General features: G+C 27.4%; 1 protein-coding gene and 1 pseudogene across 2 annotated transcripts; one reads left to right on the forward strand and one right to left on the reverse strand.

The window, feature by feature from the left end:
* Positions 1–2,100: 2,100 nt before the first annotated feature.
* B0T23DRAFT_t425 lies at positions 2,101–2,187 on the forward strand (annotated as a pseudogene). The gene has a single exon. The product of its transcript is annotated as a tRNA-OTHER (tRNA).
* A 22,435-nt stretch (positions 2,188–24,622) lies between these two features.
* B0T23DRAFT_327469 (uncharacterized protein) lies at positions 24,623–24,790 on the reverse strand (the record flags this gene model as incomplete). The annotated part of the gene is made up of 1 exon (XM_062835622.1): positions 24,623–24,790. A coding segment is annotated over one exon (168 nt), but the record flags the coding sequence as incomplete, so codon positions are not given.
* Between the last annotated feature and the right edge of the window lie 1,507 nt (positions 24,791–26,297).

Below are 26,297 nucleotides of genomic sequence, written 5' to 3' on the forward strand. Positions count from 1 at the left end.
TAGTACTTTAGACCCCGGACGGTAATAGCGGCGGTAGAAACTATGAATTTACTAAAGTGCCTATTAAAGTTACTATATTTATTTAATACTTTTAAAATATAATATTAGAGGACTATAACATTTATATGCCTGATGAGGGTAAGGATTGTTGTATACTGTACGTATATTCGAAGAATTCAGGTATTTATTAGTAGTAGCCTTCTACTACTTAAAAATAATATTTTACTTAATTAATAGAGGGTTATTTAAGTAGTAAAATTCTATTTTACTAATTCTTTTATTTAGGGATAGTTTTAATTTATAATTTTAAGTAATTGGCGGCCGAAAATTATATAATTCTATAAATATCCTTCGAATATTCCTATTTTATTTAATTACTAATTTGAATTTAATAATACTATTTACTTTATATTTAGTTACTTTATTAGTAAAACGCCGCCAGCCTCCTTTCTTACTATTATAGTACTTTTAATTGCAATTCTAAATATTCCTACAATTTCAGTTCTAATTTCGGTTATGATATCTAAAAGATTAGGGGTTTTAGATAAGAGCCTTCAGATTCTTCGTACGGATTAGAATAGTTTAGTAGCTTTATAATTGTTAGCATTCGTTGAATTATTTTAAACTAGCCGGGATTTAGTTAGTTTAGTAAATATTACTATAGAATTTGTCCAGATTATTAAGTATATTACTATTATAATTATTATTCATTTAAATACCTTTATAGCCGGGTTTAATACCCGGATAATTGGAGTAGTTTAAATTTTCTAGAATAAGGTAATGGCTATAGTAATTAAGACTTCTTTTAGTAAGGTAATTATGGAATTAGAAATTTGTATTACGCAGTTGGGGGAATAATAGGGGGTAATAGAGAAGGATAGAGTATTATCAAGTAAAGAGAATTTATAGGTTCGTTTTAAATTATTATTAGGTAGTAAAAATTTATTAACATTAGTAGGAGAGAGAGTAGTAGAGGATAAGTTGGGCGGTATTAGGATATTAGAGGAGGAGGGGGTAATAGAAGTAATAAAAATAATATAGTAGGAGGGGGATATATTAGAGGAGAAGATAAAATTGAAGAAGATAGTTCGGTTTTTAAATTTAGTAAAGGAGATTATTTTTCCTCCAAAGAAGAAGAGGAAGGTACGGGTTCTCTACGGTAGTACTACTATAGTATTATTTTTTCTAAGTATTACGGTTGGATTGGGTATTAGAGTAGTATTAGACGTTAAAAAGTTTAAATAGAATAGATTAATAAAGAAGGCGTTTTAATTTTAAGTAGGCGGCTACGTTTTTTACCTCCGGGTACTAATTTTACTCATTCTTTTTATTCTATTAATATACTTCCTTTCGTGAATTGATTTTAATATTTATTATTAATTTGAATATTCTTATATTACTTTTTAAAGCGTTTGAACGTTTTATTGTTTTAAGAGTTCTTAAGTGGATACTATAAGGGTTTATAGTATTTCTTCTACTTTATAAAGATGTTATAATTAATTAGGTTCTCTTTAGTATATAGGATTTTTTTTATATAATATTCTTCCTTTTTTTATTACTACCGGTGATAGTTATTTATTAGTTAGGATTTAATTGGGTAGGGGGTTTCTAATAGTCTATTAGAGAAAGTCGATATAAAAGACGTTATAAATATTATTTAATAGTTTAAAGAGTTTTATTATTAATAGAAAGAGTACCTTCGAGATAGTATACTTTGCGTATAGTTAATTTAACGTTTTTTTAGGTTTTAGTAAAATATAGTTCTTAAAGTTAAGTTATACTTTATTATTTATTTAGAACCTCTCTATAGATTGCCGGGTACGGTTAGTAAATTTTTTCTATTCCTAAGCCGCTATAGCTATTATAGTTTAATATAAACTTATAATTTGTAAGAGCTTTTTAATAAATTATTAGGCCTAGACGTTTATAGGAGTATAGGAGTTTTTAGTAGTTTTGGTGACTATTTGAATTATTATCCTAAATTCCCTTAATACGGATATTGTTTTGGTTAGACCTTGAGAATTAATTACTAATAAAGGAGGAATTCTGAAAATACTTAAATAATAGAGTTAAAACCGAAAGGATCCTATTATAAATATTGGGGGAATAGCTCAGTTGGGAAGATTTGAGCTTAGCCCCCTTTCGGTTATATCCGAAAGGTCGTAGGTTCGAATCCCGCTCCCCCCCCCTCTTTTATCCGGTTTTTTCGGCCGGATCGGATAAAAGATCTTCCCCGCTATCGCTCCACTAAACGCTCTTAGAAGAAGAAGAATATTTTATAGTAAAATTAAATATAGGGGCCCACCCTAATCTAAAACCCTAAGTACACATAACTAGGCACGTATTAAAAATCTTATTCCAATCGAAGATACGCCGGCCTCCCCCGCTCTGCCAATAGGGTTTAGGAATTGGAACCCTACCTCCGAAATCCATTCCAGAGCCACGGTTCCGCTCGGATAGAACCCGTCCGGTAATACGACAATTAACTAATTATATTATTTTAAAGACTCCGATTATAAAAGTAAGACCCTACTTTCCTACCCCTACCCTAAAGATAGGATAAAAGAAGAATACCCGCTTCCAAAATAAAAACGCTATTGAAGTATTAGGTAGGGAATAGGGTCTAAAGGATTAATTAAAAGTAATAAAGTCTATTAGGATTAAAAGAGATAATATACCGAGAGAAAATAAAATAAAAGAAGTAACTACGGTTCCCCGGGCCCCCTACGGTGAGGTAGGACGAAGGGTTCGGGTTAGGGTTAGGGTTGGATATAGAAAAACTAAAGGTTTTTATCCGGATTTTAATAATACGGTTTTTCCCTTAGACTACGAACGAAGCAGTACCGCATATCTATTGGGTAGACTAATATAACTAGTTAGGGTAATAAGACAATAAATAAGTATTATAAATATTAAAATTAGGGAGGTTAAAGGAATATTATTTAGTAATTAAATTGGAAGAGAAGTAGTATAAGGAATTTGTAAAGTATTTTTGAAAAAGGAATAAAATATTAACAATATTAGAATAATGAAATAAAGATATAAGAAGGGAATAATTGTACTAATTATAAATACTATTTAAATTATAATTATAGGGATTAAAGTACTATCCAACGAAGTACCTAATTATATTTAAGAAATTATTCGAATAACGCTATTATATAGGTTTGATTCGGAGTAATTTTATAATACCAGTTAACCTAGTCTTTATTTATAATAGGGCGGCTGGGAATATTAACGGTTATAGGACTACTAGGAGTGGAATTATTATTATTAATATTGAAAATTATATAATTTTCAAATATTATTATAGCTTAGTTTTTTCTAAATTAGAAATTTAGGTTTTTTAAATCCTACTTTCTATTTACATATATTATTACCCTTCCCCCTTTTAAATAATTAACCCCAAAATACCTCCCGCCCTTAGGATAATAGATATCCTTATTTAAATTCCTACCCAACTCCTAAATTACTATAATATCGAATATCTCCTTTTATTTAAATAGAAGTTTCCCTCCCTTATACAACTTCCCTACGTTCTAATAAAGTATTTCTAATTATTTTATTAATTATCCTAGGATAAAGTTCCTTCTAATCTCGTAGTAGAAGATAAAAGTATTATTTTCTTAGGGGGGGTTATAGCTATATAACTATTATTACTACTATATATTGAAATCCCTCCTACGCTTTACAAATATAAATAGTAAATATTAATCGGATTTTATAAGATTACGAATTTTTATTAGGAGGTCTAATTAATAATTTTCCTTAATTGTCCCCTCTTCGTACTTTCTACGAATTATTTCTCTAAAGTAATAATAATATAGGAATTAAGAAGAGTATCCGGTAGAATACCCTCGTCCGTAATCTTTATTATTAATTTCAATACCTTCCCGGTAGGGTTCTTACGGGGGGCGAACGCCCGCGGCCTTTTAACGTACGTAACAAATACTTTTGTAATAGCCTTCCAAAGAATAGGATACTCCTTATAGCTATAAATAAAATAACCCTTCTTCCTACACAACTTATAGTAAATAAATAATTTATTTTTATTAAAAGGGCAATTTACTTCGTTAAAATAATCTTCTTTATATTTAACTTCGCTATATTAATTATAAATATTTGTTCATTAATAGAATTTCGTTATATATCCAGTTTTCTAATATTTATAATATTATTAAACGTTATTTAAAATAAAAAATAGTTTATACGGATATATACTACCGTCCTAAAGGAAAAAGTAGTTCTAAAAAAAGTATACTATCAACGTCATAGCAATTTCTATTAGGAGTAGGCTTCTACTCTCCCTATCCCTTCTCTTCTATAACCGAACTCTAATAATAATTACCTCCATATTTTTTTCCTTTACTATTTTTATTAGGGTTTCCGCTATAGTATAATTATTAATACTAACCCAAAGCACGCTTCGGATTAGAATACCTATAATATTTATAGTAATAAAGGCATTCGGACTAAAAATTTCTTTAATTTGTATTTGATTTTACTAATATTAATTATATATAGACTTATTGAATATAATTATATAATTTCCAATTATCGGTATTGTAATAACCGTACGGATTATTAGGCCGTGTTTCTTTTTATTTAAATTTATAGTTGGGGTCGTCTTTGTATTTTTGTTCGAATGGTTTATAAATTTGATGGTAATTATTACTCTTTGAATTATAAATTACTATTCGAAGTTAAAGAGGGTAGATTTTTGAGTAATAATGGTAAATAATTATTGGAAAGTAATACTAATTTTATTTGGGACGGCTTTTACTATAATATTAGCCTAGTATTTCGGTACTTCCTAAATACCTTTTTCAATCTTTTTTAAAATATCCTTCTTTAAATTATTAAAATCCTTCTTAATAATGAACTACTTGCTTCCAACCTAATTAATTTTGAATTATAAGGACATACTTTTTCTAACGTATACCTTTATAACTTTGAAAAATAACTTTCAAACTTAATATTTATTTTTGATAGAAATAGTATCATAGTCCGTAGATTTATTTACTCTAATAATGAATATTTTTAAAAAATTCATTATTTTTTTCTATTCTTCCCAAAATCTTCGTAGTAAGTACAGCTTAAAGGTTGTTATATATTAAGATTTCTGCGAGCGGGTAGTAAACGCCATTCTCGAGCCTATTATCTAATAAGATTTGGGAATATAATATAAGGAGAAAGGGATAGGATAATTAATTATATATAGTTATTACTTAGAGTTGAAATCAAATATTAGAGAATATAGTAGTAAAAATAAACTAGTTTAGGCTATTACCTTTAGGAAATTTAAATCTAATTAGAAAAGAGGAATAGAAAAATAGAAAACGAAGAAGAATAAAATACAGTTTCCTTAGCCGGAGCCCGGATATGGCCAAGGAAGACAGAGAAACGGCCATAGAGGTAAATATTTAAGAAGTGAAAAGCTGGACCCACATATAGCAGCTGGATGCACCCAATCAAATCCATTTGCTAAGACGGGAAGTACGGAAAGGTTCTTAGCAATTCGAACTCGTATTCAGAGGTATAATACTAGCTAAAATATTACTAAATCTAACCCTTTTCCCGAAACTTTCTATTATCTTACTTATAAACCAATATATAATCTTAGAACGTTTTAATTAGCCTATATAGTTTATTTCTAACTACCTTACTATTACTAACCCTCCCCGGGATATTATAGGGACGCCCGTAGTATAGCAGTATAGAGGACGTTCCTACTACTATTAGTATAAGTATATAGAGAATTTTCGTGTTTAATTCTTTGCTAGTAACTAATTTTCATTTAAATGCTTAAATATATACTATTAACGTCTCTCAAATCCTTTTTATTTTCTAATCTTTGTATTAACTATATATAGGCTGTTCTAGGAAATATGAGATGTAAGACCGCCGTAAGACGTACTATCTCCCGGTACCGTTAATAGTTATTTTAAAAAAATTATAAGGTGTTTAATTAAAGTATGTAGAATAAATTGAATTAAATTCTTGTCTTTTTTTTTTATTGTTTTCTATTTTTTTTATAAAGCCTGTAGTAAGATTTAATTACCTAAATCCCGAGTTAGAATAATCTAAATTATGATCAATAATAAGGCTAATATACTACTTTGAATAAATAGGAAGATAAGAAAGGTTAGAGGTAGCCGTAGTCTTTTTATAAGGAAATTTATTTTTGGTTAGTAATATTGTTTTGATACTAACCTAATTTCTAGTAATAGTATGTTGGTGTTTAATAGTGAGTAAATTATAGTGCTCTTTCTCTTCTTTTGATATATTATTGATACGCTACTCGAATTCTAGATTGTCGTCTTTGAAAAAATCAATATAGTAGCGCTAGGGGTTATTAATTAATAATTAATGATAAATGAAAGTGATAAAAGGTTGAATGCGAAAGATAGATAGAGATTAAGAGAGATTAAGACTAATAATATAATAGAGAAGGATTGATATAAGTATTATTAAATATAAAGGAGAGTATGATTGAAAGTATTTATCATTATATTTATTTACTATAGTAATAATTATTCGTTTAAAAGTATACTTTTACTAATCTATCCTCTTCTTAATTACGGCGGTTAATTGGCTATATTCTTATAAGGTCTTCTATAAGGCCTTACTAAATTAATTCTTAAACTAACTTTATTAGAGAGAACTATACTACCAGCTCTTAAACTAATTCTTAATTTAATTATACTTATAGTACTACTAATTCTATTACCGGGCGGTCTTCCATAAAATCTTAACCTAAATCTACCGCGGGGTTTACTACGGGGTTTGCTACGTGCTTTATAGAACGGCCGGCCGTTATTATTATTATTATTATTATTATTATTATTATTATTATTATTATTATTATTACTATTATTATTATTATTATTATTATTATTATTATTATTATTATTATTATTATCCCCTAGCCCGGGAGGGAATTAGAGCTTTTAATTTATAGTTGGAGGATTGCCTAGGTTACGAATTGTCATGGGGCAAGGCGATACTAAACGTATGGGGTAGAATATGACTTGATAATTACACAAGGAAGAAGGGAAACTATAGAATCTATACGTAGCGGCTTATCCTATATAGGCGAGAATGAGCCGCATCCTTAGTATATGTAACCGGAGCCTCTAGGAGTATATAGTTAATTAAAGGGCCTATATAGACCTAATAGCCGCTATAGTAGTAGTAAGGTTAAATAGGTTAATTAATTAAAGAGCGTATATTAACCGGCAATTATAGTTGTAGTAATACTACAATTAAATAATAATTATAGGCTAGCCCTATAATATTACCCCGGGCTTAAAATGCCTTCGGGCACTAAAATATATAGAAGAAAAATTACTAATCCTCCTCTTTTAGGGATTTGAAGCTCTCTATAACTAGGTTTATAACTTTTTCGAAAGTATCCGCGGCTAATATTATATATTAGGGCGACCGTTTTACAATCAATACTATTATTAATAGTCCTAGTCCTACGATATTATAGGTTTTATTTAGGTTATAGGCGGTATATTCGTACCTCTTTTTTATAATAGATTATTATAGGGGGATTAGGAATTCCGGGTTATTAGTATAAAATTCGTAGAAAACGTCGATATAGTATTCTACATTATTAACCGGCTCCTAAATTAGTACGTAAAGTTTACCCTAAACGATATAGTATTTCTATTTACTATTTTCGAAATAATAGGTATTAATTCCCTTAAAGGATTATTTAATAATATTTTCAACATCGTTTATATATTTTATTACCCTCCTTTAATCAACCCGGACATTTTATATACTATCCTATCCTAATATATTTACCTTTATCTATAATTTTATTATATTAATATAGAAAGTATATACATACTTTATATTTAATAATAAGTTAAATATAATTCGGTAGTTATTAATTATAACTACTTCGAAAGGCCTTTCCTATAGGGGCGATAATTTTATTCAAAGGCGGTTAGTAGCAAAGTTCGTAGTATTAAAAAATATTTTATTTCTAGAGCAGTATTACAATATATCGGAGTAATAGCTATTAATATTTTCCTTATAGTACGTTTATATATATTTTATTATTATTATAATTTTATTGAGGATTTTTTTGAATTATTTAGTAATTTCGCCGGCTTTAAAATATTCTGTATATTATAAGTCCGAGAAATTAAGGGGGTAGGGTTATATTAGTTCGATGCTTATTTATAAATAGAAATTATAATTAGCAAAAAAAAGAAATACGCCTATTAAATCCAATTTTATATTATTATTTACGAATTTAGTACGAGGTAGCTAATCGACCTAATCGTCCTAAGCCTAATTTATATAAGTACGAAGGTAATATTCTATTTTTATATTAATATATTCCATTTATTTATTAGTCTATTAGTAGAAAGCTAAGGAGGGTTATAATACAATATTTAACTTTATAGATAATATTCTCTAGAATTATAATACGAATTAAGAATTTCTATTTAATACGATAGTATTGGGTAGGTTATAGAGAGTGAAGATTTTATTTATAAAACGCTTAATAAATTTATTAGTTATTAGTATTTCTATTAGAATATAGTACTAAATTTTAATTAATTTATCAATAATAATAGCAATATCTTTAAATTTTTAGCCCCCTTTCTTATATGGAATTATAAGTGTAATATAATTTATAGCAATTTTCTTCTACAGTACGAACAATATTAATAATAGCTTTAAAAAGTTTACCGGGGAAAAACGAGAATGTTTTATCTTTATATATTATAGGTATACTTTATAATATAATTATATTACCTTATTTATACCTAATTAATAAAAGGATTTACTTAGTGTTATATATATTTTGTTTTATTCTTAGTAGCCTATTAGTACGGATTTGTAATAGTATTAGATTAATTGTATTTAAAGGGCGGTATCAGAGGGGTTTAAAATAATTATTAAATATTTATATATCCATTTATTAATAATATAGTATTCGGTAAATATTACTTTTCTTATTTTGTACCGAATAATTTTAGGCTATTTACAGTAGCCTAGGTCGTTAATAGCAGTAATAATATTTTAGTAGAATATAGAACTAAAGTAATTAATTTTAATTAATTTATTAGAGGATATTTCTTTAGTATTGAATTTATAAAAGGCGATATAATTTATAAATATAGATAGGTCGAGGAGGGTTTTATTCCTAATTAATAGTTAAATATTATTTATATTATTAAGTATAATTTCCGGTTTACAGTTGAATGTATTAGACTATATTTGGAAGGTATCTAACCGATATTTGATAGTAAAATTGAATTAGGAGAGGAAATATAATTAGCGTATATATTAGGGCGTAAGTTTCTTATTTATTATAAAAGTCTATAGACCCTAATAATCCATTAGAATCTTAAAACCGTCCTAAGCGTTTTAGAATTTTGGGGACTATTTTTCGAATAATTTAATAATAATTAGTAGTTCTTTATTATAAATATTATAATTATATTTAATTACGGAATATTTTTAGGAGAAGTAGGCTACTAAGTAGAGAACCTTTTCGTCATTATACTATAATAGTGTGCCGCTTAATACCTAATTCGAAGCGTCCGTTTCTACGATCGTTGGCCTTAATTAATCGAAAATTTTAAAAACCGGCCTTATAGTAAACACCTTCTTTATTTCTTCGAAAATTATTTATTAAACGTTGTCCTAAAATTATATAATTAATTTTTTAATTAAATTATATAAGGGGGCTACAATAATAGAGAAGTAGTCGATGAAATATTTATAGAAATTTATAAAATTTAAGAAACGTTAGAATTACCGCTTCGATTACAATATTTCCTACTTAGCGACGGCCTTTACTTTTTTTAGGTCTATTTCAATATTACTTAGTATAATAATTAGCCTAAAGGATTTAGTATATTTTATATTGAATTCGTATTTATTAATATCCAATTGAAGGCCTATATTAATTATACGCTTAAATACCTTATCTACGTATATTATATACTTAGCTTCGTCTTTAAAGTATATTAAAATATTATTAAAGTAGGTAATAATATAAACATTTAAAATATTATAAAATATATTATTAATATAGTTCTAAAAAGTATCTAGGGTATTCTAGAGACTAAAAAGTAAAACGAGGGATTTATAAAGGTTAAACTTTATAATAAAAGTAGTAAATTATTCGTAGCCCTTTTAAATACGAATATAATTAAATATTATAATAATATCGAATTTTATAAAGACTTTAATATAGTAAATCACATTTAATATCTCTTTAATAAGTAGAAGGGGGTAGTAAATTTTTAAAATTATATTATTAATATTGCGGTAATTAATATAAATATAGATTCTAGTTCTTAGCTTTTTAATTAATAATAACAACGAGGCTACTATTAATTAAGAGGGTTGGATAAACCCCTTCTAGAATTGGTTATCGACCTATTTTTTAATAATAGAAGTTTCTATTAGGGATATTATTTAGTAATAAGTATTGGGGGGCCGTTCTTTTAGAATAAATTCGATTTTATAATTATAGGCGTGTAAAGGGGGAAGTTCTCTGGCGTCCCGGTTATAGAAAACTTTAATCTTATTTTAATACTTCTATAGGAGTTTAGCTTTAATTTTTTTATTAATTTTAGCCGGACGGTCCGCTTTCTCGTAGAATTTCTATACGTCTTCCTTAGTAACTTTAGTTAGAATAGCTTTATAAATTATCGCATCCTTATTTAGGCATCCTAAAAGAATTACAATAGTAGCTATAATTGTAATTTATAATTCGTCAGGTTTTATATTTTTTATATAAGTATTAATAAATTTATAGAAGCGTTCGGAAAATTCGGTTTTATATTATTATCCCTACCCGGCGTAGATGTTTTTTATTATACATTTTATAAAGTTATCGGCCGGCCCGCCTTTATAGAAGGTCGTAAGTTTTTCAAATTCTATATAACTTGTAAAGTACAGTTGTAAGTTCCTTTATTTATATAATTAATTAAATATTACCATATTAATATTCGCAATATCTATAGGGTCGACCTACCCTATATTTACCAGTGGGCGGACCTTAGTAATCATTTTTATAAATAGGGAGCCGCCCTTATATTATAGTTTTAACCTAGGTGGTAGGAAGTTAATAGGGTCGTTATTCTTAGATAGTAAAGTGGCTATCTTTAAAAAACTGGTTACTAATTGTGATACTCTATAAAAGAATAGTACCCGGAGGGCTGGTAAGGGGCTTTTTATCCTTCTTAAGTAATTAGAAAATATTATTATTATTTTTTTAATATTAATAGCCGGTTGGGTTATATAACTTTTAATTCTAATTGAGAGTGAGAAGCCTATTATATTCTCCTAATTGGGCCTCCCGGGTTTGGCGGCCTTATTAGGTTTATAATAGGGTATAGTAGTAATAATTATATATTTCCTATCCGGTTCTACTAGCCTAGTAGCTGTCATGGCTGAGCCAGACTGGTTGCCAAGACTGCCAAGACTACCAAGACTAGTCTGTGCTCGTATCTAGACCCTCTAATTAGGTATATCCTTATCGTATCCACCCGTAGTGTCTAATTAGCTACATCCCCTTCTAGGACCCACTTCCTTCTTTTATTTAATTATACTAATTAGAGCTAATACTCTACTTTCCTTTTTATTCCTTATAGTTAATTATTTATTATATTCATTAGATTAGCAATGCTAGCCACTTGCCTAATCTATATACCATAATATTTAATTAATTATCCCTTCTTTAATTAATTTATTGCGCGCAAATTATTAATTAATTAGCAATTATAATCCCTTTCTTCGATTAATACTATAAAAAGTAAGGTTGTACTATATTAATATTCATCCGACCAACGGAACCCGATTTTTATACGTAATTAAGCAGGGCGCTTATTACCTTACTGATAGGGTTTTATACCCTAATGCTTTAGTACAAAATATATAAGGTATTATATAAACTACGTTATTAGTACGCTAGAAGGTTTACGATTAAAAATAGAAGATTATATGTAACCCTAAGGCTCGCTGCGTTAGCGGAGCTATTCCAAACCTGGATTTTCTTTTTTCTAACCCTATATTATTAGTACTATTTAATTAGTATTATTATTTTATTACCGTTTTAATTCTTTACTTTAATACTATTTCAATTATTATAATTATTTAACCGGCCGTCTAATAGTTAATTAAATTTAATAACTTTTATATACTTTTAACTATATTATTACTAATAATCTAAATCCCTTATATTAAATATTATTAATTCCCTATTATTAATATTATTCCTATTATTTTAAATTCGATTTACTTCTCCTATCTCTATAGTTTTAATACCCTATCTCAAAAATTTCTATTCTTTATTTTAAAATTAGACGTTAAATTAAATCTTTTCTACTAATTTAATTCATTTCTAGATCTACTATAATTCTATTACCTTCCTTCCGTTTTAGGAAATTAATAATAATAAATAAAAATATTCTACATTATTTCCCGTTGTCTCGTTTTTTAAAATTAAACCTTATTAATACCAATAATCCGTTTTCAATATCCCTCTCCGATTAAATTACAATTCTAAACTACCGACTACATTATAATATTTCGCGTCGCAATCCCAATTTTAAAATTATACATTTAAATTAACTACTATCAAAATAAATTAAAATTCTATAATATTAAAATTCTATAAACACTTTAACGGCTATTAAATATTAATATAAGAGATAGATTATATAAAAGGATTACGATGTTATATAATATTTTTTCTTTTTATTCGATATTAAAGTATTACTGCTATTACAGAATCGGTATTATCTTTTCTTCGATTTATTATATTATATAGAGGATTCCTATTAATTAGGATTAAAGCTCTACATTGAAATCTTAATATTGAAAACGCTAATAGTTTTCATATAAATATATACGATTCTAATAATTCTAGTCGACTTTAGGTTTGAATCTTTTTTCCGCTAAGGGGGTAATATTATAGTTAAATTAAATTAGTTACTAAAACTATTAAAATTATTAAAATTAATCTGTACTCGTATTTGGACCCTCTAGTTGGGTATATCCTTATCGTATCCACCCGTAGTATCTAATTAGCTGCATCCCCTTCTAGGACCCACTTCCTTCTTCTATTTAATCGTACCAACTAGAGCTAGTACTCTACCTTCCTTTTTACTCCTTATAGTTAATTATTTATTATATTCATCAGATCAGCAGTGCCAGCCACTTACCCAATCTACGTACCGTGACAGTAGCTTTACTAGGTTTATAATAGGGTATTTTATCCGGCTTCTCCGGTTTGTTAGTTTTATTAGACTTGTAATAGGATATCCTATATATTACAACTTCGGCTTTATTATTCTAAGTTTCTTTTAATTGGCCTCCTATATTTTTTATAGCCCTATTAGGTTTGTAAATGGACTTTTAATATCGTTCGAATTTCTCGGCCCCGATAACGAAATTGATAGGAGTTTTGTACGTTTTTTTAATATAATCTACTATTTCCGTTTAAGGTTCCGGGGGACTTATAGGGGGAATAGCCTATTAGAATTAAATTTAAATAGTAAATTGTAATAGGTTATTTAAGGGGGTTAAAATTAACTTAAATAATAGGGTATTTAGAATATCTTTAATAATAATAATAATCTTATTCCCTATACTATATAACTATAGTGCCTTTTTAGGGGGATTAACTCAGTTGGGAAGATCTGAGCTTAACCCCCTTTCGGTTTCATCCGAAAGGTCGTAGGTTTGAATCCCGCTCCCCCCTCCTCTTTCATCCGGTTTTTCGGCCGGATCGGATAAAAGATCTTCCCCGCTATCACTCTACTAAACACTCTTAAAAGAAGAAGAATATTTTATAGCGAAATTAAATATAGGGGCCCACCCTGGTCTAAAACCCTGGGTGCACGTAATTGGGCACGTGTTAAAAATCTTATTCTAATCGAAGATGCGCCGGCCTCCCCCGCTCTACTAATAGGATTTTAAGAATTAGAACCCTACCTCCGAAATCTATTCTAGAACTACAGTTCTACTCGGATAGAACCTGTCTAGTAATATAATAATTAACTAATTATATTATTTTACTAATTCTAATAAAAATTGAAGATTCTAATTAAGAAAGTAAAAACCCTATTTCCTTACCCCTACCCTGAAAATAGAATAAAAGAAGAATACCCGCTTCCGGAATAAAGAACGCTACTAAAGTATTAGGTAAGGAAGTAGGGTTTAAAAGGATTAATTAGAAATAACGAAAATTCCCGGGATTAAAAGAGATATACCGAAAGAAGATAAAACTAAAGTAGTTAAGGCTCCCCAGGCCCCCTATAGTAAGGTGGGACGAAGGGTTCGGGTTAGGATTAAGGTTGGATATAGAGAAGTTAAGGGTTTTTATCCGGATTTCAATAACACGGTTTTTCCCTTAGACTACGAACGAAGCAGTACCGCATACCCCTTAGGTAGACTAGTATAACTAGTTAGCGTAATAAGACAATATATATATAGTGCCTTTTTGGTATAGGGTCCTTTTCCAATTCCCTAGAGGGGAAAACCGTACGGCGTTAAACGCCGCCGAATAAAAACCCCTAACTATATTTCAATTATAGATTTTACACTGCTCCTACTTTATTTATAATTATAACAGTTCTTACCTACCGCTATAATAAATTAATTTCGTCTCTCCTACCATTATATTATCCTAATATTAAAATAATAAAAATAATAAAAATAATAAAAATAAAATCCAAATTTAAAGCGCCGTTTCCCTTTACCGTCCTTCTATCCTAATATTTACCACCCTTTCCTCTACCTTTTCCCTACTACCCTATCCTATCTTCTTATTACTTTATTTCCCCGCCTCCTTATTCTATTTATAATTACTTCTACCCCGGCCCTTTATTTCCTACCCTACAATTTTACCTTTATTTATAATAGTATAAAAACCTTTTCCTTCTTCTATATAATCCTCCTTATAATACCCCTTCTTAATTCTTATCTTCCTTCTTCCCTATTACAATTCTTACCCAAAATAACTTCCTCTAACCGTTGTTACCCTAATCTAATTAATTTAACCTCCAATATAAAAGTCTCCTCCTTTAAACTATCCCTTAACTTTATATTCCTAATATATTTAGAGCCCACGGCCCTCGCCCACTTCCTTCGTAATCTTCCTAGCCTTATAATTCCTTAGAACCAGTATAATTTCCTCCCTATCCTTCTAATTTATATACTAACCCGACTAATATTATTCGTAAAATTCCTTACTTATACTATATTTTAAATTTAGTTATTTACCTAAAGATTAGTAATAAATTTACTTCTATTAACGCTTTCTATATAATTATTATTAATAGAATTTACTATATTTCGGCGTCTGGTAGGTTTTTTATCCTTCTATTCCTTTCCTTATTATTATTTAATTTCTATTTTATAGTTACCGGCGTTTAAAATATAATTTATATTTATACAATTAATAAATATATATTAAACGTCCCTAATAATCTTTATAATACTTATAATACTAGTTAAATAGTAATTATTATTATATTATTAGATAATTAACCTAATTTTAATTAAAAATTCAAATCCTTCATTTATATTACTAATAATTTTATTAATTATATATATATACGCCTAAAATATAACGACCTTCCTACTAATATTTATATTCCTCTCTACCCTTTATATTCTAATATTACCAACCTTTTATTAAAGGATTATTATAAATTAATTATAAGGGATATCCGTTATAGCCGCACCCCCTCCCTCCCCAGTAGTAGCGTTATAAATTTAATTAAAATCATTTCTAACTTTAATAGTAATACTATTATTCCTATACATATTATATCCAATAATAATATTATTATTATTCCTACTTATATAATTTTTAATATTAATAATAATAGTTCTATTCTTAATAATCCAATAATTATTAATACCCCTAATCACTATACTCTAAATAAAGATTAGGCTTAATAGTACTATAAGGTTACTACAAATTAAACCTATATAATAACACTATTTAAATAATTCTTTAAACGTAACTAAACATTTTATCAAATAACACTTCGGTTCTTACTACAATCGTAATGTAAATTATACCTATAATTAATACAATTATCCCCTCCTCATCCCTATATCTTATAATTTTAATATTACTAATATTTTATTCCCTTCTTAAAAATATTTTACAAATTCCTTACACTATTCCTCTTTTAATTTAATTACTAAATAATATTCCTTTAACCTTCCTAATTTTAACGCTTAAGAAAAAATCCTCTTAGTTTTAATTTTATTATCCAAATATTCTTAAAATTCTTCCTTTATTAGTAATTAATTTTCGGAGTCCAATTAAAAAAGAATATCTATATTAAAATAATTCAGAATTATATAAATAAAGGTTTCCTTTTTAAACCTATACACGTAAATAGGTATTAGAATATCCAATACTTTCCCCCAATAGAGGAAAGCCTAAAAATCAATAATTTCTATTTTAATTTAAATTAAAAAGGAATTTTTTACTTTAATTAGTAAATACAATTCGTTATTTTTATCCTCTGGTATTTATTACCTCCTCTTCTTTTTCTTTATACCGACTATATATTGTTAAATAGCCTCTCTATTAAATTTAAGAGTAAGGTCGGTAATAGTAAATTTATACCGCTAACTTAATTTAATTATTATTATTACTAAATAGTAATTATAATATAATACTTATTTTTAATTCATTATATCCTCTAACTATTCCTCTCGGTCGACGGCTATTAATTTTAAAATTTATAATAATAGTAATTAAATCCCTAATTCCAAGGGGGGATTAATTATTATCGCTAATAATTTTTCCGTTAATATTCATACTTCAACTTACCGAACTTTAATTATACCGCTTTTTAATTTATTAATGAATAATCAACCCCTAGCCCGTTAAATCTAAATATAATTATTAATCTAAATTATAGTCCCCCGGACGAATTTAATTTAATCTATCCTAACAAACCTCTCTTTGAAAATTCAAACCCTTTTATTAAAATAAAAGTCGAACGGTAAACGAAAGGTTTCCATTTTTAAATTCTATACTAATATAACCTTATACACCCTAATAATAACTTTTAAATATTTACTTTAGTATTTCGCCAATCTAATTACTATCCCTCGCAATTTCCTATAAACTTTAATCGGCTAGTAGAATATTAAGGCTCCGTATATAATAGCACTATAAATATATTTAATATATATTTCCTTCGTCCGAATAAAAAAGCAACCCTATATTTTTATTATTAATTTTAAAAATATATTCATCAAATCTCTATTTTTTATTTTACTACTTCTATATAAATTCTATAATTGAATTTACAATTTAGCTAAACCCCTAAGAATTTCGTAAATTCTATCGGTTAAAGTACTACGTCCCCGAATTAAAGAATTTCCGTCCTTAGTACCTTCATCCGTATAAAATATATTAATTCCATTTTATTCGCTTCGAATTTTATACTTTTTATTCCTACCTATTCCGAATATATTTCCTATACTACTTATAACATTCGGTAATTCTCTTCTATAGTACGTACTACTATAATAATATTAATATCGTCTACGAAGCCAACTATAATTATATTTAGGATTATAATTAATTTTCGGTATAGTAGAGTAATAAAGAGAATCAATAAGATAAGAGAGTGAGGGAGCCTTAGGGTATACTTATAATAATAGTATAGGGGTAGGATATTTTATTATTAAAGAAGAGGGAACTTTTTTTATTAACAATAAAATTAATTATTTATTTAATAATTTATATTAGGAGCCGTATTTCGTATAGGATATATAATAGTTACCTATAATTAATTCCATCGAACGCTCCTTTTAAATCGAAGAGTATAAGGGATATTACAACCCTAAACTCCTAAACTATATATACTACATTAGTAACTACTTAAATTATAAATTCTATTAAATAGCCTACTTAATTATTTAATTAACCCTCCGGTAAAAAATTAAACTCTTCGGCTACCTATATTAATCTTCTAACTATAAATACTTTAAAGATTTTTCTAACGTTACTGAATAGTAATATAAACCTCTATACGTTTGTTAGCCTTTATTAAATAGTATTTTTTTTAGGTTTTTTAAGGATAATTACTTTCGTATCCTTAAACTACTATAGGAAATATTCGAATTAGAGGCTAATAGATACGAAATATATTATAACCTACCGGAATAGCTACTTATATAATTTTGAAAATTTATTTAAATACTAATTAACCCCAGGGGCTTTATTAAATACTATCTAAGAAAATATATTCTAAATATCCTCCTTAATAATTAGTTCGCTAATAATTATTAAATTAATACTCTCTAATAGTTTAATTTAATCCGGTAAATAATCTATAAGGATATTTACCTTTAGGAAAAAATAATCGGTAAGAATTTCAGCCTTACTACTATAATTTCCGATTTCTATTACCCCTTCGTAAATTTAAAAAGCTAATAATTTAAACGGATCTATTAATTAATAATTTTAAATTTAAACCTACCTCTTTAATAACTAAAATTAATTTAAATTCTTTAAAACCTCCGTAACGCCCTCGTACTACATAGCCCGCTATACTTTTACTATTATCTTCTTTTTCCTTATTATAATTTTAATAAAATCCATCTAATTTAATACTATTTAATATTCGAATTATATTTAATATATCTACCGTACTTCCTTTATTACTATTTTATATCCTAATATTTACTAATTTACTTTTTTCCCTCGACCTTTCTTCTAATATAAGACAAATTTCTCTACAATACTCATAAATTCTCTATCGAACTTACAAAAAGCGAATTCAATATTTTCTATTATATTAATCCTTTTTAAAACCGAAATTTATTTCTCCGCCGCCTCTTTCACCTTTACTATATTTATAAGACTCTAATTATATCTTTCTTTTTTTTTTACTTTTCTATTCCTTCTTCTTAATTAAATTTAAACTTCCTAAGGGTAATAGTCCGAATTAATTTATTTGTACCGCTATATTCCTTAGTATTTACCTTCGACCCTAGGTAATAGTTATATATAATCAATCGTCCTATCCCTTTCTCTTCGTATTATATTTCCGAATCTCATCAGCTCGCTATAGGGGGTAAATAGATTAAATCTTTAATATTATACTTATATAAGGAAACGTATAGCCCTTAAATTAATTTTATTTTCTAAATTCCAATTAGGATAGTAAAAGTTAAAATCCCCAATTATAATTTAATTTCCCGCCGGGGGGCTAGTCTCGAAGAATTCGAAAAGTAATAACCCCTATTAATATTTTAATATTCCTTATATTAAAATAGGAGAGTAGATAGAATAAACGGTTGTTAAGTCCTTCCGGTTCTTAAATATTACTACGGCCCAATCTTTCCTAGATTAGAAATTTAAATCTTTTAAATCCCACTTTTCATTTACATATATTACCGCCCTTCCCCCTTCTAGATAATTAACCTTAAAATACCTCCCGCCTCTCAGACGGTAAATATCCCTATTCAAATTTCTATTCAGCTCCTAAATTACTATAACATTATAAGTCTCCTTTTATTCGAATAAAAGTTTCCCTCTCTTATACAACTTCCCTACGTTCCAATAGAGTATTTTTAATTAGACTATTAATTACCCTAGGATAGGGTTCCTTCTAATCTCGCAGCGGAGGATGAGGGTGTTACTTCCCTAGGGGGGGCCGCGGCCGCATGGGAGCCATTATTAGAATATCTTTAAATAGTAATTATTTTTAGAAATTGAAAATTAAGGTAGAGGTCTTTATTTTTATAATATAATTATCTATTCTCGTTTAAGGTTTTAAGGAAGTAAGGTTATCATTATTTATTATTAAAGAAGCAGAATCCGGATCTTCGAAGACGGTAACGGTAAAAATGGTATCGTCGATAGCGAAGTCGGAAGGATGGATAAAAAGATAGAAATAGTCTTTCTTTCTTTTATAGAGGAAAATAGTTGCAGAGTAGAAAATCGAGATTTCTCGAGGCATAGGCGTATAGAGGAGTTAAAGACGAGTAGAACGGTATGTAGGTTGTGTGCGTAGTTCTTATATTGGTAAAGATATAGAAGAATGACTATAGAGAAGAAAGAAAGCTTCTTCCTCGAGGGAAGGCTTCCTTCTTATAGACTTTCTAAACTAATTAGTAGTCCTATAGACTAGCAGTTTATTCCGTCGGATTCTTCGGCTTCCGGAGATTCCGGAGATGTTCTATTTATTCATTTCCATTGGGAAATAGCCGAAGGGGGTAGTAGTAAAACCGATGAGTTAAACGAGATTAGGTCTCCACTTTTCATTTTGACCCCTGTCTACCCGGGAGATTTCTTCCACCCTGGAGCTCTTTGAGGCTCCCTGAGCCTCACTAGGTTTTTAGGCCGCCTTGGCAAGCGTAGTAGACTACCCTCTACGAGGGTTAGGGTTATATAGTAGAATTTTAATTACGAATATATATAATTGAATAAAATCGATAAAAATCAACCAAAAATACTAGGTATATATATATATTATATATTACCTATATATAGTTGCTTATATTCGTAAGGTATAATATAGACCCGTAAATCCGTTATATCTATATAATATTATATAATATATATAGTAAGCCTAATAATTATATTATTTTGTAGATTGTTAGTATAGTAATATTAAGGAAGGAAGGAGTAGTAATTAATATTTAATACGATTTTTAAAATAATTAATAAGTTAGTAGGAAGGTATTCAGTATTATATTTACTAGAGAACGTAATTTTTTTATTCGTTTATAAGATAAATAGTTTATAGCGTTTTAATTAGGGTAGGCCTAAAATTGCTAAGTAGGTTAGGGAGAAATTATATACTAGGAAGGTAATATTTTCTATATGATATCTGATAAGGAGGTTTGTAGTTAGCCTTTTAGTAATAAGGCTCTTTATAATACTATTAGTTAATATAAATTTCTTAGGCTAAGTAAATTTAAAAGTAATAAGGTTATTTCGTTTTATAAAAGTACGATTTAGAAAAGTAAGGGCTAAATAGTTACTATTTACAAGTATAGTATATAATATTTTATACGGTTTAAATAGGAGATAAAAAGAGAGGAGTATTGAATTTTAAGTAAGATTATTTAATAAGTTAATAATTATTATTTCTAGTATTTCAGTATTATTTTAGGGTTTCTCTTATATAGAATTTTATTACCTCTATAGGCAATTATTTATAGAGTTTAACTATTTCGCTAATTATTAGTATTTAATATATTATATTCGTCTTTATTACTTTTACCTCCTTTAGTATTTATAGCGTGGAGGTTAGTATTATTATAATTTCGTTGGCCGGGGGAGGGTTAGTTGGCCTTAGAGTAGGAGTTATGCTTTTTACGGCCGTTATGGCTTCTATAGTTTTAGTAATGGCGGTTATTATAAGAATTAGTAAATTATAGGGGTTTGCTACTATAATTGATACTATTCTTATAATTATATATAATATAATTATTTTAACCGTACTTTCTATGGAGGCTTTTTCTTATTCGTTAGTTAATAATATCGGAATAAATAGCCTAGAATATATAGATTATATTGAAATTTATAGTATTACCGCTTTAATTAACGGTATAATCTTTAAAACTGTTTTTTCCTTTAGCGGAATTATTGTTATTACTATTCCTACTAAATTTATTAGTCTATAGTTAATTACTTTTAGTATAATATTTATTATCTTTTGAATAATATATTCAATCCCTATAGAGGGATAATCATTTTTTAAAATCGTTATTTCCTAAGTATTAGCGCTAATTAAGAATTACCGTATAGAATTTAGTAAAGATTTTCTTCCGGAGGTAATAAATTTTTATAGTTTTATTAAATTGGTAGCGGTCGGCCGTTTCAATAAATTCTATTTTAAAATCGGCGAAATATTTATTATTTTGTTTGAGTTCGTTAAGGCGTTGTACAGCGTTGAATTTTAGGTTAATATTATTATAGTAGAAATTTAGGAATTTAATAAATTCCTTACTAATTTACTATTTTTATTTACTAAGTACGTTAGGCTTAAGTAAGATAGTTATTAGATCCTTTCTAAGGGTAATAGTTATTTTAGGGCTTAGTAAATAATTAGTATAGAGGATTTTAGTACGTTCGTTAGGGAAGTAGAAGTAATTTAGCTCTTATATTATAAGGATTTTGTTTTTCTAAGTAATATACGCCTTGTTGCGTAGAATAGGGTTCTTCTGATTAATTATAAATAGGTTTAAGTTAGAGAATAGTATTTTTCTAAAAATAATTATAATTTTAAAAAGAGCCCCAGTAGTATTAACCGTATAAATAACCCCCGGGTTGTTTTTTAACGAATTTCTGTTTCCTATACTTAGTTCTCTATTGGTACGATTGTTCTTGTTTCTGTTTATACCCTAATTGGCTATAGTAATATTTAATTTCGCTAAAGTATTGTCGAGGTTCGTTTTGAGTTTTTTATTTTTAGTTCTTTTTATATAGAGTAGGCTTTTGAATTCTATAAATTAGTTTATAAAATTATTATTAAAAAGGTTGAATATTTGGATTATTTGAGTAATTGGGGAGATAATGGAATAGAAGGTATTATTGTCCGTTAGGATAATAATATTAATAAGGGACTTTTTTAAAGGTTTAGAGGGGTTTAAATTTATTTTTTATAATAGTATTAATAAAATACTTAATAGTACGGTTATACGGTATACTTTTTAATATAATTAAATAGACGTTTTTATTTATTAGTGGGTTGGAGTTTTTAGGTTTGTTATTTTGAGGAGTATTTGGGATGTTAATATCTTTGTTTAGTACTTTTAGGAGGGTACCTTCGTCGGTAATAATGATATTATTATTAAGAATTATAGGTTCTATTAAATTTAGCGGGTTGCGGGATTTTTAATAATTAATAGTATTGTAGGATAGTATTGAAATACGTATTTCTTCCTTATAGTAAAGTACGTTCGTATTATAATAGTAAAGTATAATTAATTATTATAGGGTAAAGCGATATTAAATATATAAGGTAGAATATAATTTGTATAATTATATAAGGAAGAAGGGAAATTATAGAATTTATACGTAGCGGTTTATCCTATATAGGCGAGGATGAGTTGTATCCTTAGTATATATAATTAGAGTTTCCGGGAGTGTATAGTTAATCAGGGGGCCTGCGTAGGCCTAGTAGCCGCTGTGGCGGTAGTGAGGCTAAATAGGTCAGTTAATTAGAGAGCGTGTATTAACTGGCAATTATAGCCGTAGTAATGCCGCGACCAGATAACAGTCATAGGCTAGCCCTGTGACACGAATATAGTATAGTAGTAGAGGGTAGCCCGGCTATAATTATTAAGGTATATGTTTAGTAATATTTATAGCTCGGTAGGTATAGGTCTTAGTATTTTTAGACTATAAAGTGTTTATATTAAAGTTCTCATTAAATATAATACTATTAATAGTGCGGGTACGGGAGACGGCTATATATAATAACCTAATTGTAAAATCCTTCTTCGAAATATTGTAAACGACTTTATTTAATATTTAGCCCTGCGCTTTATATATAGTAATAATATATATAATAATTAAAGAGAATTAAATTTTTCTATAATTGCGAGCTCCTTTCAAGAATTTTCGAAAAGACTAGAATATTAATAAAGTACGCTCTAAGTCTTAAATATCAGGGTAATTTAAGTTTTTAAAATAGTTAGATCCTCGGTAATAGTTAAAATGTACTATAATAATAAAAGGGGGGTCGTTGGCTTTAGAATGTACATTATATAACTAATTACTATCCTATATAATATTTATAACCGTACTAATTAAGTTATTAATAACGCTAGCCTTAATTTACAAGTTTTTAATAAGTGTAACTCTATTACCTTTAATATAAGTAAATTTGTAATATAGATTACTAGTATTAATATACGTAACGTCTTTAGTACTATTGGGTTTATTAGTAGTTTTAATAGTAAAAATTAGATTTTAAAGCTCCTCTAGATATTTAAAACTATATTTATTAATTATAATATTAGTTGGGTAGATTTAGAGAGTGTTATTGAATTTGGTTTAATTGGGTATTGATAATTTAAATTTAATATAGTTAGATAAAACCTTCTAATTTTAAATAGTAGGGTTATTATTTTATAGTCCTTCTAAAGCCTTCCGAAAGTTTTTCTATTTAATACCTTATTAATAGAATATTTACTTTAATTCAATATTTTAATTAAAATCAAAATAATAAGTTCGACTACTACGCTGTATAAAGTCTAACTTCCCCACTAACCGCTTTCTTCTTTATTTATTTATTTTATTAGAAAGCCGATTTAGATTATTGTCTTTTCTAAGAGTTTCAAGAGGAGTATGAGGATTATTAGCGAATTCAAGGGGTTTTTAATAGAATAGAGCTTTTTACTTGATAGGTGCCAATTAAAAGAAATCCCTAAGAAGAAGGATATTAGTACTACTAAACCTTTTGTTCTAATTTTTAATAAAGGCTTGGTAAAGCCGGGCATTAATATAATATATAGTTCTTATACTTAGTATAGACTTTTCATTAATAATGAAATATTTGCACAATTTAAATTTATTCTATATATAAGTAAAACTAGTACCTTATCAATTAACTAATCCTCTATTATTAAAAGGAAATTATACAAGGGAATAAATAGTATAACTATTAATATTATTAGCTACAACGCTGGTAGGAGTAGTACGAATAATAGGGGTTAAAAGGTTATATATAGAAGCTATTTCAATAAGCTTATAAGATAGTAGTCGAATAAAGTGGGATTTCCTAGTACTACTACGGCCGTCGATTTAAATAAATAATTACTCAAAACTATTTTTATTCAAAATAGCCTAGTAATAGTCAATAAATCAATTAAATACTATACGTTACTTAATATTAAAAATATTATATGAGCGTTGAATAATAGGCTTTAGATTAGGAAGGTTAAAAGTATTATAGTGAAATTTCTAAAATTCTCCTACTAATAGAAGCAATTCCTAGAACCAAGTATGGTGTTCATACTAATTATAGTTAATATCGATATTACAATAGCCTAAAACCTTGCTTTTAAAGTTATCATTATCGGGGTTAATATAACGGTTAGGGTTTTCCTTTACAATATCTTCCTAACTAGGCTTATCCGCTTCTTCTTTTTAATTAGAGGGTTTAAACTCTTCTTCTAATTTAGAATCTGGAAATTTACTATAGTAATTTTCGGGGTACTAGAGCTTGTTAATATAGGTTTTAAGGTATATTATATAAATATTATTAAGGTTACTATATTGGATATTATTAATCATATAAAGATTAATAGGCCTTTAATAAAGGTAGTATAATATAAATTTAATTCTCTTAAAATTTTAATAATTATATTTATTATCCCATTTGTATATAGGGAAATAATTAATAACTCTCTTTTTAGTACAGTTAAATAAAGGTCTAGGTCTTAATCTTATATAATTAAAGGTAGTAACAAATTCGAAGTATGAAATTTAAAAGTAGCATTCCTCTTAATTTATATACTTTTAATAAACTAAACAGGTTTAACGAGCCTTATTAGTAGTATTGATATAAATACCCGCAGTATTATTATTATTATTACTACTAGTAGTTTCTAGTACGGCTCTTCTAAAATTAGGCTACATATTTACCTTAGAATTAGGGATAATAGTACTTCGGTTATTTTAATTGCGATAATTTACTATAATTACTACGCGTATACTTTCTTATAGAGGAAGGTTAAATAGTAAATAATGGATTTTTTAAATAGACTAATTCTATTTAATAATAAGTTTATTTATAGACTTTATTGTAAATTATTTGACTAGGTTTCTAGCTGTGATTTGGGGTATTAATTCGGTAGTAATTTTATTATAAGACTTTATTCTCTTCTCGGCCTTTAAAATATATTTAACTATATAATTAAATATAGTATTTATATTAGTATATAATTGAATATCCGTATTAGCTATTTAACCTAGGGTGATAATTAAATTATATTGGTTAAGAAAATTATTATTTCTTCGGCCGTCGAAAAGCTAGAAACTAAGATTAATACGGATAGTAAATAAAGGATATTTATAGAGTTTCCTAATAAAGTAAAAACGGTACACCTTCTATTTGGGAATTAGGAGCTTGAAGTCTGGAATTTACCGGTTATTGTGAAGGGTTTGGATTTAATAGTAAGTTTAAAAATAATAAGTATTACTATAAATATATCTTTATATATAGTTAATTATATTTAAACATTTTTGAAATATAGGTTCTATTGGACTTATTTATATATTATATAATATTATATATATATAACGGATT

This window comes from Neurospora hispaniola (assembly GCF_033458365.1).
Source record: "Neurospora hispaniola strain FGSC 10403 chromosome Unknown B0T23scaffold_11, whole genome shotgun sequence".
NCBI lineage: Eukaryota > Fungi > Ascomycota > Sordariomycetes > Sordariales > Sordariaceae > Neurospora > Neurospora hispaniola.